The sequence below is a fragment of the Poecilia formosa genome, unplaced genomic scaffold (genome assembly GCF_000485575.1).
Source record: "Poecilia formosa unplaced genomic scaffold, Poecilia_formosa-5.1.2 Scaffold192, whole genome shotgun sequence".
In the NCBI taxonomy this organism is placed as follows: Eukaryota; Metazoa; Chordata; class Actinopteri; order Cyprinodontiformes; family Poeciliidae; genus Poecilia; species Poecilia formosa.
In genome coordinates, this window is record NW_006800131.1 from 215570 (window position 1) to 228776 (window position 13207).

Below are 13207 nucleotides of genomic sequence, written 5' to 3' on the forward strand. Positions count from 1 at the left end.
TTATAAAAAAAGATGATGAGAAAACAAACACGGCATTTTTGTTTTTATCTTAAAAGTGTTTCAGAACTTTTCATAAAATGCTGAGTGATTTTATTTGGGGTTTTGATATGATGGTCCTGATTTATGGACAAAAGAAGAAAAGAAAAAGAATAAGAAAGAAGACAGGAAAAGAAATAATGAAAGAAAATAAAAAGTAAAAAAGAGACAATGGAAAAAGAAGAAAGTGAAAATAAAAAACTAAAAGAAAAGAGAAAGGAAAGCGAACAAATTTAAATGTATAAGTAAAAGAAAGAAAAACATACATTAAAAGTAAAGGAAAGAAAACGATAAAAGAAAAAAATTATAGATAAAAATTGAAGAAAGAGAAAAAGGGAAAACAGAAGAATCGTGACGTCACTGGCGGAGCTTCTCTCTCTCTCTCTCTCTTGCTCTCTCTCTCTCTCTCTCTTGCTCTCTCTCTTTCTCTTGCTCTTCAGTCTGACTCGAAGCTAACAACTAACCGGAACCGTAAAAATGCTTTTGGACCCATAAACAGAGTAACGGCGGCTCTGCTGGCCTCAGTCCCGGCTCTTTGAACTCTTATCGGGTCAGCTGGCCTGTTGCAGGGTTCGGGTTCTGGTTGCTTGACGGTGGACGGGCTGGATGGCCATGTAGCTCCGTTAGCATGTCTCGGCTGCTGGGCCACTTTCTCCACCGTTAGGCTCATTAGCAGCAGTCCGCCTGTTAGCGCTCCTCTGTGGGGGGGAATATCTATTTGTGTTGCAGTTAGATAACCGTATTTCATCTCAACATGTGTCGGAGTGTTGAACCAGCGGAGCTTATTCCCGTTATGAATCCTTTAACCAGCTAGTAAGAACCGCAGCGCTGCTAGCTGAAGCTAACGGGCTCGGATGTCTTTGTTTCCAGCGGCGCAGGTCAGCTGCGGCCGTTAGGGGAGGATTTTATGGAGATTTTAATGCGTTGAGACTGGGATCGGGTGTTTTTCATTTTTTATTTTTAATGTGGTCAGCTGACATGCAGCGCTCCCTTCCGTGACCTTGGTATCATCGCATCAGATCGATCAGAAAAAGCCCAACAGCTGGTTCCGACTCCAGGGTTATTATGGCCCTCAGTTCAGACTGCAGGCAGAGGGTCGTCTACCTGCTGCTCCTGTCAGGTAAGAGCTCACTTCCTGGGTTCAAATGGGTCAGGAAGCATTTGTTTAATCTCTGAATTAGTGTAAAATTAATCAAATTATTTAGTTATTGAGCTCTATTCTATTGTAAACAGATTGCACGATTAAATTACTTAATTTTTTACGGTGTCATCTCATTACAAACATTAAAATCTCCCCTCTAGTTTCGATTTTTATTATATGAAACTGTAAAGATCCTTAAAAATGGATAACTATTTTGTATTTCTGGTAATTGCTCCTTAATGTGATGATTTTTTTAGGTCTCTGACAATAACGATAAATGATCCTAGTAATTACTGCAATAAACGATAATATTTTCAAGTTATATGGCATAAAAATGCAAGAACATTTTGTTCTCAAAGATCAATAAACTTTAAATTCTAATGAACAAGTAACACTGGAACTGGAAGACATTTTAAATATTCAAAAGAAATGAACAAAACAGAAACAACAGATAAAATGAATAATGAAGTCTCTGTAAACAAAATTGTCCTTAAAAAAAAGGCGAGTTGAGACTAAAACTCCAAACTGAAGAGTTTTATCATCCAGTTTTTGGTAAAAAGAGAGAAAAGCGACAAATTATATATGAAAATTATTGAGCTCGTTTTAATTTATGATGCGATTAATTGATTTGTTGTGACAGGCCTCATTATGTTGCATTAAAAAAAACCTTTAAATGAAGATGTGACTTTTCCTGGTAAATACTAGTTTCAGTTTTTTCCCCCTGATTTATGACAATTTTTTGTATCTGTTTGGATTTTTTGTCTACAATCTATAGATTTTTTTTAAAAAATGTGCTGGTTATTGGGATATTTCAATGTATGTAATTCAGTGCAATTTCTTTCATCTGAGGGTGCAATATATGTCATAAATTAGTTATTAGTTGTTTTTAATCAAACAGAAATTGGAGAAATTTTAAAAATAATTCCAATTTATGCAACAAAGTATATTTGTCACCTTAAATGATTTTAAATTAACATTTTAAAAAAGTTTAAAAAGTCCCTGCTGTTAGTTTACAATTTAAGAGGCAGCCTATTTTAACTTCACATTCACATTTTTTTAAATAAAACTTTAAATTTTATTGTCACGTTTATTTGATCAGGTTAAATTTTGGCTGTTTTTTAAATAAATCACTGCAAAACAAAATGCTTAACAAAATGCTCTAAAACTGCGTGATTTTGCAGTTTTTTATTAGTAATTTTTTAAAAATGAAGCTCTTGGTTATAATAAAACTAAAGTATATTTTATTTTCTGCTCGGTGAGCCGACCGTAGCTCGCTCCTCACCATGCATGTGTAACGCTGGACTTAAAGGTTCAGATCCACATTCAGCTCAGCGGTGACAGAATCATTTAAACGTTCAGAAATCCGTGCTCTCTCTCTCTCTCTGTGTCTCTCTCTCTCTCTCTCTGTCTCTCTCTCTCTCTCTGTCTCTCTCTCTCTCGTTGTTGTTGTTGCATTAAGCCAGTGTTTACCAGTGAAATGAGAACGCCATAATCCTCCACAGGAAAAGCATTAAAGTGATGCACTGCAGGGATATAATCAGATCATCAGCATAATGCTATTCATCGCAGTATTATTCTTCTGACTGTAATGTTTATTGTGGGAAATATTTCTTTACTTATTTAATAAAAACTTTATATTTTTAGTTATTTTAAGAGTTCTGCTTTGAAAACACAGATTGCTCTTTCAAATGAAGCTGTTTCATTTAAGCATTTCTGGCTGATTACTATAATAAAAGAATCTGTTGTTTGTTCTTTAGAATAAGCCTAATACGTCTGAATGTGCTGTTCAGTGTTCCCCCTGTTTCTCCCAGGATGCATTGCTTCTTCTCAGAGGAATGACAACGTCTACGTGTCTGGATTCTCTAACGGTGCGTTCAGAGTCTCTCAGCTGTCGGTGTTTAGCGATTCCTGCGGTGAAACTGTAACAGAAGTCGTCTTCCCTCCATGCAGCCTGCGGCGACGTGGCCGAGCTCCTGCGGGCGTCCAGCGGCGTCATCACCAGCCCCGGCTGGCCCTTCCAGTACCCGGCCAGGCTCAACTGCAGCTGGAACATCAGGGCCCGACCCGGGGACTCCATCACCATCAGGTGACAAACGCCACACTGCAAGCTAGCATGTTTCTGGGTGTTAATATCAATTTAAACCCTTCAGTTCGCTTGATCTTCACAAAGCCTGACCTGCTGATTCTGACTGATACTTTTTTTGTCTGAAGTGTCGCTAAATATAGCAAGAAAGTCGCTGAGATTGTGACAGTGGGGTGACTGTTGTTGACTGTAAACGAGCAGACATGACCCGGTGGGCCGGTCCTTCAGTCCAGGCTCTGAAAGCAGAGCAGAAAAGGACAGAGGCTGATTTTGTTTTCCTTTGCTGAAGTGGATGAGTGTCTGCCGGCCACCAATCAGTCGTTTTGTCTGTTTTTGGATTTCCACAACAAAATGTCACTAAAAGTACCAACAAAATATATATTTTTTCTTGTCACTGGAAAGTTTCTGCTTTTATTACATCAACATAAAATAAGAAAATGTATCCACAAACTAAGAAAAATATAAGTAAATATTTATATTTATCAGCAATTAATGGTCTTTTTAGGTTGCAGCTCTAAGCGAGTTTTTTTCTGAGGATAAAAAAATGGATCCTTTGCTTATAAAGTTTTCAGACTCCTGATCTGAATCTCACATTTATCTCCAAAGAAGGAAAGTTGGTTTTCCTGAATGTTTTCAGACGCATATTTGGTTGAAGTTCAGGGATTATTTTAGAAAACTGGCCTTTTTCTTGGCCGGCTGCTCGGTTCATGATGTGCTTTTGCTCTTCCTGTGGTCGCCTACTGTCCGTCTGTTCTGGGTTTATTTCAGTGCAGGGGTCAAAGTTCAGGCTGTCGTTCAGGCCTAAAGTTAAACCAGACGACTACAGCCTGTTTCAGAGTTCGCTTTAGGAAACATTTCAAACCTTTTTTACTTCCTGCTTTTTATAGTTAATGTGTTTGTTTGTTAATGCTCTCAGTGTTTTCTTCAGAATTCTGACTTATTTTTCTCAAATTTTACTTTTTTTTTTTTCCTTTATCTTTAATTTTGGCTTTTTCACAGAATTCAAATTTTTTTCCTCTAAATTGTGACTTTAGCTTCTGACTCGTTTTCTTCTCGATCTGAAATCAATTCTGATTTAAAAACTCAAAATATTTATATTTTTATTTTTTCAGTGGCCTATTCCTCTCTGGTATTTTTCAGTCATTCTTTTCCAGGATGAAGAACATTTTTATTTATTCTTTTGCAGTTTCCAAGACTTCGACCTGCAGGGCTCTCACCGCTGCACCTCAGACTGGATGTCCATCAGCAGCTACAGGAGCCTGGACGGCCTGCGGGTCTGCGGCTCCTCCCTGCCGCCCCCCTACATCTCGTCCCAGGATCACGTCTGGATCCACTTCCACTCTGACGACGGCCTGGCAGGGAAAGGCTTCCGGCTGTCCTACATCACCGGTGAGGACGGCGCGCTCAGCTCTGGGTCCTTCCCGTCTCCATCATCCTGTGATCTCTGGCGCGTCGTCCTGTTTGTTGCGTAACGGCTGTTCAGAGAGCAGTGATGTAATTCTGGATTAGTCTCAGATGTAAATCCTCAGAGCGCAGACCAAATGGAGACGCCGGGGCAGCACGAGAGATTCCAGCTGCCGCTAATCGGGATGTTGTTGCAGGTAAACCAGAGGCGTCCAGCTGCGATGTGGACCAGTTCCACTGCTCCAATGGGAAGTGCATCCCGGACTGGTGGCGCTGTAACTCCATGGACGAGTGCGGGGATAACTCGGACGAAGAGCTGTGTGTGGACTCGCCGTTTTCCTTCCAGCCCTGCAACCTGAACCAGTTCCCCTGCCTGTCCCGGTACACCCGGATCTACACCTGTCTGCCCCACAGCCTGCGCTGCGACGGCAGCATCGATTGCCAGGTGAGAGCCCGGTTCAAAGCAGGCGACGCCAACAGCACCGATGGGCTTAATGAACCCTTCTGGACCCATCGTAGCGCCAACAGTCCAGCCAAATTAACAGTAGCGTAATTCCACCACACTTTGCGCTGTGTGAAAAACTCCAACGGTCTGAAAGGGAGACGATGCGGTTTGCACTCCCGCCGGAGCAGGAAGTGAAATGAATCTGAGGGTCCACTCTTTGAATAGACAGTAAATTGTGAAAATAACAGCCAGATATTAAAAGTTCCAGTTGTTATGGAGAAATGGGCAAAAATATTTACTCACAGGACATTTAAAGAACTGGGTCCAGTTAAAATAAGCAAAAATATCCAGGCAGAGATTTGAAACTTAAGGCTAAAAGGTTTAAGAGACATAACAGATTCATTCAGTTTTTTCTCTCAGCAGTTTTCCATCCTAATTAAAAACGGTTTCTGATTAAGTTCGTGTTTCTCTGTTCTCAGGATCTCGGCGATGAGATTGACTGCGACGTTCCGACCTGCGGCGAGTGGCTGAGGAACTTCTACGGCTCCTTCAGCTCCCCAAACTACCCCGACTTTTACCCTCCAGGAAGCAACTGCACCTGGATGATTGACACCGGCGACCACCGGAAGGTAACCTTTGACCCCCTGGGCTCTGACAGAAATCTGAAGAAGAACCTGGGTGATCGTCCTGCTCTTCCTCCTGCAGGTCATCCTCAGGTTCACCGACTTCAAGCTGGACGGGACCGGATACGGTGACTATGTTAAAGTCTACGACGGACTGGAGGAGAACCCTCGCCGCCTCCTCCGGGTGCTGACGGCGTTCGACTCCAGAGCGCCCGTCGCCGTGGTTTCCTCCTCCGGTCAGCTCAGAGTTCACTTCTACGCTGACAAGATCAACGCCGCCAGAGGCTTCAACGTCACCTACCAGGTCGGTCCAGACTCGGTCCTAAAACGATTTTCACTCCTATTCCCGTCACGATTACAAACTTCCTGGACGATAAATTTTCCCAGAATTTATTGCGATAAACAATAATATTGTTTTGAAACCATTTTCAAGTGAAATAATGGCATGATGATGACGGAACACATTCTCAAAGATAAATAAACTTGAAATTCTGATGAACATTTAACTCTGGAAGTGGAAAACATTTTAAATATGCAAAATAAACAAAAAACAGAAACGGCAAATAAAATCAATTCTTTTTTTTTAGAAAAAAAAAAGCTAGAAATTGGATCTGGTATGAAAAACTTTGCAGATTTTATTTCTAAGCTCTCCTGTTGTCTGAGATGTTTATCAGTTTGCATTGCATCCCTGTGTTTGTGTCTGAGCCGGTTTTGTTCTGCTGCAGGTGGACGGGTTCTGCCTGCCCTGGGAGGTTCCCTGCGGGGGCAACTGGGGCTGCTACACCGAGCAGCAGCGCTGCGACGGCTACTGGCACTGTCCGAACGGCCGGGACGAGCTGAACTGCTCGTCCTGCCAGGAGGACGAGTTCCCCTGCTCCAGGAACGGAGCCTGCTACCCGCGCTCCGACCGCTGCAACTACCAGAACCGCTGTCCCAACGGGTCGGACGAAAAGAACTGCTTCTTCTGCCAACCTGGAAACTTCCACTGCAAGGTGAGACGATCAGCCGACTTCATATAAACTATGCAAATTTTATAATCGTCTTTGTTTCATCGTTTATCTGCCTGTGATTGTTGTGAAGCTTTTTGGTTGGCTGAGGTTGTTATGCTGTGAAAATAAACTTTGACTTGATTGTGAAGAGACATTGTTTCTTGCATTGGGCTAAATCAGTTAATCGCATTAATCATTTATTGAAATAATTGTCAGTTAATTTAGTAATGAATTAAATGTTTTCTGGAGTAAACTGGACATGTGATTTTCTGGAAAAACAACATATTCAGAGCAGTAATTAACCTAAAACTATATATATATGTAAGATGGAAACATCTTAAATGTCTGTAAACGTGTTTCAGCCAAAAGCTCCTCAGTGGAGTTTTTAGCTTCAAATTCACTTTATATCTGCTGAATTATTCATGCTTTTCCAAAACTGGATAAAAAGTGATTTCAATGAAAAATCTGCAGATTTGTTGCCAGAATAATTTATTACTAAAGTAATTGTTAGTTGCAGCCTCAGAGTTTATTACGGTTTGAAAACGCGTCGTGTAACTTTTAGCCGTTTTGGTTCTGTAGAGCTAATCTAGTTTTTTAACTTCCAGAACAACCGCTGCGTGTTCGAGTCGTGGGTTTGCGACGCGCAGGACGACTGCGGCGACGGCAGCGACGAGGAGAGCTGCCCCATCATCGTCCCCACCAGAGTCATCACCGCCGCCGTCATCGGCAGCCTGATCTGCGGCCTGCTGCTGGTCATCGCCCTCGGCTGCACCTGCAAGCTCTACTCGCTGCGCATGTTTGAGCGCAGGTGAGGCTTCGCGCCGCAGGCTGTGGGATCTCTGCCGGATGACTGGTGGGGATAAAATCTGTGTGGTTGCCGCCGCAGGTCGTTCGAGACGCAGCTGTCCAGGGTGGAGGCGGAGCTGCTGAGGAGGGAGGCTCCGCCCTCCTACGGCCAGCTGATCGCCCAGGGCCTGATCCCCCCGGTGGAGGATTTCCCTGTCTGCTCTGGCAACCAGGTACAGTTGGTTCAGGACTACACATCGTTCAGCTTACTGGATACGTTTTCACTGCTCCTTTTCTGCATCGCTGCTCAATAAGGAAACAGAAAATCATCAGAACTGAAAGTTTGTCAGGAATCCAACAGAATCTTGATTATGGAGTTACTCTCTCGATTAATGTCTTGCTTTAATGTGACTTTATTCTGACTATTGAATATCTGCACGGCCTCTTGTACTCTAAGAAACAAAAATAAAAATTTGATTAATAATTATAATCTGTAGTTTGTTCATCATCATTTAATCAAAACCTATCGACAAAATGACAATAACATTTTCAATTCAAAAACCATATTTGCTGTTAAATTATTAAATCGACAAATAATATATTTAACTCATATTTGTCTGTTATTTAGGTTGTTCAACAGTCACAAATTCAACTTTTAAATATTCACCTGATCATTAATTAATTTACCTCGTTTGGAGAAATAATTTAGAAATGTGAACGCTGATATGATTTTGAGTCTTAAATTATAATTGAGAAAATTAATCATATTTTTTGACTTTCAAAGTTATAATTATGAAATTGAATGTCCAAAATGGTCAGAAGTGAATGGATATTCTGAAAACTGTAAATCATTTATAGACAAATGAAAAACCAATAGCAAACTATTCTTTTCGAGGAATCAAATGTTTTCTAAGATCTAAATCAGAAATAGAAATGTAAGGCTGAAACGATTAATCACATTACTAGTGATTAATCGACCGTCAACTAATTTACCAAACGATTAATCGTTTTTTAAAAATCCATTTGGTGAAAGAACAACTCCATCAGAGCCAAAACTGCACTGAAATATGTTAATTTTTAAAACGGTTAGTTGGAGAAATGTCCTGTCTGCATCCAGTCTCCCTTAGTGAAATGACCTTGTTGCTCAGCTGTGTGTTTTTAAATGGACCCGTCTGTTGAAGTTTCCTCTGGTCCGTTCTTCCTCAGGCGTCGGTTCTGGAGAACCTCCGCCAGGCTGTGCGCTCTCAGCTCGGCTTCACCTCCATCAGACTTCCCTCCTCTGGCCGCCATCGCAACCTGTGGCGCAGACTCTTCACCTTCTCCCGATCTCGCCGCTCCGGTTCTCTGGCTCTGGTTTCTGCTGACCTGGAGGACAGTTCCGGCACTGGGAGCACTGGGAGCTCCGGCTCGGACCTGCTGTCTCCCGACTCCGACGACACCGACACGGAGGGCGAGAGAGGGCGAGGGGTCGGCGCCGTGGGCGGGCCCGTCGCCGCGCTGCCTAACAAAACCCCGCCTCCCTCCGCCGTGGAGGCCGTCGTGTCGGTGGCGGCGTCAGTGGCCTCGACACCGAGCCGAGACCGGCCCAGAGAAACCCCGCCCCCATCCAGCCCGGTTACCGTGGTGACGTCCAGCTCTGATCCGGAGGCTTCCGAGCCCCAGCCTCCTTCGTCCACCGCCCTGCAGCGCCTGGCCCAGAACCTGCACCGCCTCGCCAGGAATCTGACCAGAACTAACCAGAACCAGCAGAACCAGCCGTGGACCAATCAAAGCCCACTGCGCCAGCTGGAGACGGGAAGAAACGACCCTGAGGCTGCTGAGCAATGGGGAAGCAGAGAGGAAGAGGAAGACGTTGAGCTCCTCATCCCTGTCTCTGACTCGGACTCTTCATCCTCCTCCTCTTCATCGCTAAGCGACATACGACAGCCTCTGCTGGAGCCACACCCGTCCTGCACCGCCGGCCCGGTCCACCATCATCACCGCGGCGCCAGCGGCCGGGGGGGGCGGGACGGCACCTGTGAACACTGCGGGATGGTCCACACCGCTCAGATCCCCGACGCCTGCCTGGAGGCCACGGGCAAGACGGAGAGCAGCGACGACGAGCTGCTGCTGCTCTGCTAGCAGGCTAGCCTGCCAGCTAACATGCTAACTGTTCAGCGTTTCCTCATTCATTGGCTACCATGCTAACTGATTCGCTAACAAGACAACATGCCAACTTCCAAGTACCATTACTAACACATCTCTTAAATTTACTCTTCTGATAGCTAACACGCTAACTTCAGGGCTGCCATTCTTTTAGACTGAAGCTGCATCATGCTAACTCGCTAAACATGCTAACTCATGCTAACATGTTAAAATTAATTAACTCTTCATTTCTCACAAGCTAGTTAATGCTATAAATGCCACCCAGATGCTTCACTTCAAATAGCTAGCTAGCTAGCTAACACGTCACACAGGGCTAAAGCTACTAATTAATTTCTTTTTCAGTTTGTTAGCATGCTAGTTGGATTAAAGGTTAAAGATAAATGTACCAAACAGACACCTGGGTGTGATGTCACTGGTTCCTATTGGTACGACCAAAAAAATTTAAGGTTTTGTGGTTCCTCTGCTGTTTGTTTACCGCCTCCCAACCCCACATGTTCGGCCGCCATTTCGCCACTTCGCTGTTTTGTTACCCAAATTTCTTTGAGTATAAAACAGTGCTGTTTACCGTTAGACACAAGACTCCAATCAATAATATCTACCAGCAATAGGTCACTTAGCATTCCTTTGGTTTGATCACAATACTGCTAACAACTTTGCGTCATACATCCCTTATACTATACTATATTATTAAATTCTGGGTGAGATTTGGGCTTTTCTTCTCACTATTAATTAATTTCATGAAAATACTTGCATATATAGGTGGTACAAATGTTCTTGTTCACAGGTACTAAATGAAAGTAAGAAGAGACTAATTGGTAGTCAGCAGAGAGGCAAAATTACCCAAATCCCACATGATCTCATTCCCTCTCGCAGACAAATGGCACTTCGTCTTCTCATACCTTAGCTAACACACTAACTGATCTGTTAACATGCCAACATCCAAGTAACATTATAAACACGTTTGCTTCAGGACTGCCATTATTTTTCTGTAAAACTGTACCAAGCTAACTCACTAAACGCGAGACTAACATGCTAACACAGAGTAACAAATTAGCTCTTCATTTCTAACAAGCTAGCTAATGCTATAGATGCCAACCAGAGCTTTCACTTCAAATGGCTAGCTAGCATACCGTGCTAGCATGTCACACTGGACTAGAGCTTCTGTCTAATTTCTTTTACAGTTTGTTAGCATGCTAGCTGGAGTAAAGGTTACAGATAAATGTACCAATCAGAGTCTTGAGTGTGATGTCACTGGTTCCTATTGGTACGACCAAAAAAAAAAAACAGTTTGTGGTTCCTCTGCTGTTTGTTTACCGCCTGCCAACCACGCGTTCAGCCACCAGCCATTTCGCCACTTCGCTGTTATGTTACCAGTTTAACAGATTTTTTTTTTTTTTAGTATGAGAAGTTAAACCGTTAAACAAAAGGAAATGTGGTCATAAGACTCCAATCAACATCTACCAGTAGTAGGTCACTTAGAATTATATTAAGAAATTCTGGGTGAAATTTGGGCTTTTCTTCTTGCCATTTAAAACAGAATTTCATGAAAATATTTAACTGTAGCAAAAAGTAAACTGGTATGCCTTGGCTTAGGGATATAGGTACACATTTTATTGTTTACAGATACAGTCTCTACTTGCAGGGGCAAGTAGAGACTAAGAGGTTGTCGGCAAAGAGGCAAAATGACCCAAAGCCCTCAAGTTCTGTTGTTCATGGCAGGCAAACGTTCTGCTTAATGGTACGACAGTAAACCGATCCCTGACTGAACAGACTGATGGTTCTCCGTTGGCAAGAACGGAATAGTTTGATAAGGAAACCATACGACAAGGTGATTTGTGGGAACTCCTGATCAAATGGAAAAGTTTCAAAGGTCCCTCCATTTCTAAGGCTGCTGGTTGAGTCTGTAAGGGAAATGATGAGGATCATGTGACCAGTGGAGGTTTCCAAAGAGGCCTGCTAGCGGGCTGACTTTATTTTAAGTTTTATTTCCCTGTGGCCAATATAAACATCTTAATGTTGATTTTATGCTGATATTAGCCGTCAGCTGTTAGACATTGGGACAAAGTTTTATCATATTACTGAATATAAAGCACAATGTCATTTTATTAACCCTTAGTTTAATATTTTTAAACTAAATCCTGACTTTGAGCTCCAGGTCATGTGATCCTCATCGCGGTCTTCAAAGTTTTTTGTTTTTTTTTCCCCCCGTCCTTCATGCCGTTTTGTTCTGGATTGGAAAATTTGTCTCGCCCGCTCCAGTTGTTGGGTTTTTCTTCTCATTCACTTCTGACAGTTTCTAAGAAGAAATGAGACCAAAAAGTCCAAGAAGAACCACAACTGGAACGGAAAGCAGCACCGATCACATCTCCATTATAAACGTCGTGTTTTTAGTTTGTGGCTCCTCTTTTCCCGACCCAGACTGAAGCCATTCAAGCGTCTGTATTTCTGATCCTCGTTACTGTTTTGGTACTCGGCTGACCTTGTGTGAGTGTGATTGTGTATATTTATTATTATTATTAATATTACTATGGTTATTATTATTGTGTTGTTGTGGAGCTGTTTTTTCTGACTTGCATGATCCAATTTGTTTGGTGTTTTTCTTTGAGTCTGTAAAACTAAAACCTGGTAAACTGCACTAAGGATTAAAAGTTCACATCAAGTGAATTGACTCGAGAGATTTAATCTTCTTTCACTTCATTTTCACCAAATGCACTCCAATCTGCCTTATGCAGTTATGGTAAACAGAAATTACCTCCTGAATTAGTTTTTTTGGCATTTGATGTCTAAATTAGCAGGTCTTTAAGTAGTTCTGTTATTTGATCATTATTGAACATTTTATTAAGATTAAGCTAAGTTTCAGAGTACGCTCTAAAAATTCTTAATTTTGATTTTAAAAATCTACGTAAAATCTTTAAATGTAAAGTCTTCTGTATTTCGTCTCCCATGTTTTATAGATTCCCTGCCTCTGCTGGTGATGTGTTGCAAAAAAGCTTCGTGTTATAACATTTCTAAGCAAATGAAACATGAAAAAAAGTATTTTCTCAAAATGCTGCTCATAACAAAGATGAATTTGAAGAAGATTTATGCCTCTGTGGAGAAGAAAGGTAGAAACCAGCAGAGACCAAGAAGACAATCGATTAAAAAAAAGTGTTTCAACAAAATAAGAAGCTGAAGCTTCGCTAACTTCACATGAATATAATGCTTTTATATTTTAAAATTAATTTGTGAGAAGTATAATCACTTCTCAGTGTTACAGAGGGGCATTCAAGTGACAACTTATTAAAGCCATTGTAGAAAGAAAAAAAAATCTAACATCTAAGAACAAACGTGGAAATTTCTGTTTTAAAAGTCTAAACTGTTCAACCCTTAAAACTCAGAAATTTCCAAGATTTTTCTAGAAATTTTTTAGATTAATTTTTATTTTTGCAAACTTTTCAAATTAACAAATTTCCAGGGTTTTTTTTTTTAAATACAAAAAAATTGATTTTCCTAGCAAATTTAAACTTTTGAAGCTTGAAAATATCTTTGATTAATTTCAAAATTTGAGATTTTTTC

General features: G+C 41.7%; 1 protein-coding gene across 2 annotated transcripts; it reads left to right on the plus strand.

Moving 5' to 3' along the window:
- Positions 1 to 431: 431 nt before the first annotated feature.
- On the plus strand, positions 432 to 12316 carry lrp12 (low density lipoprotein receptor-related protein 12). Of its 2 annotated transcripts, none has more exons than XM_007566472.2 (11): positions 432 to 1156; positions 2968 to 3045; positions 3128 to 3263; positions 4447 to 4649; positions 4862 to 5109; positions 5589 to 5738; positions 5815 to 6036; positions 6458 to 6724; positions 7327 to 7529; positions 7608 to 7740; positions 8714 to 12316. In XM_007566472.2, exons 1-11 carry the CDS (start codon positions 1102 to 1104, stop codon positions 9626 to 9628), a joined length of 2610 nt encoding a protein of 869 aa, XP_007566534.1. In that variant the 5' UTR covers positions 432 to 1101; the 3' UTR covers positions 9629 to 12316. The 2 variants fall into 2 exon arrangements, with proteins under 2 accessions (XP_007566534.1, XP_007566535.1); XM_007566473.2 differs by having other exon boundaries at positions 2989 to 3045.
- The last annotated feature ends 891 nt before the right edge of the window (positions 12317 to 13207 follow it).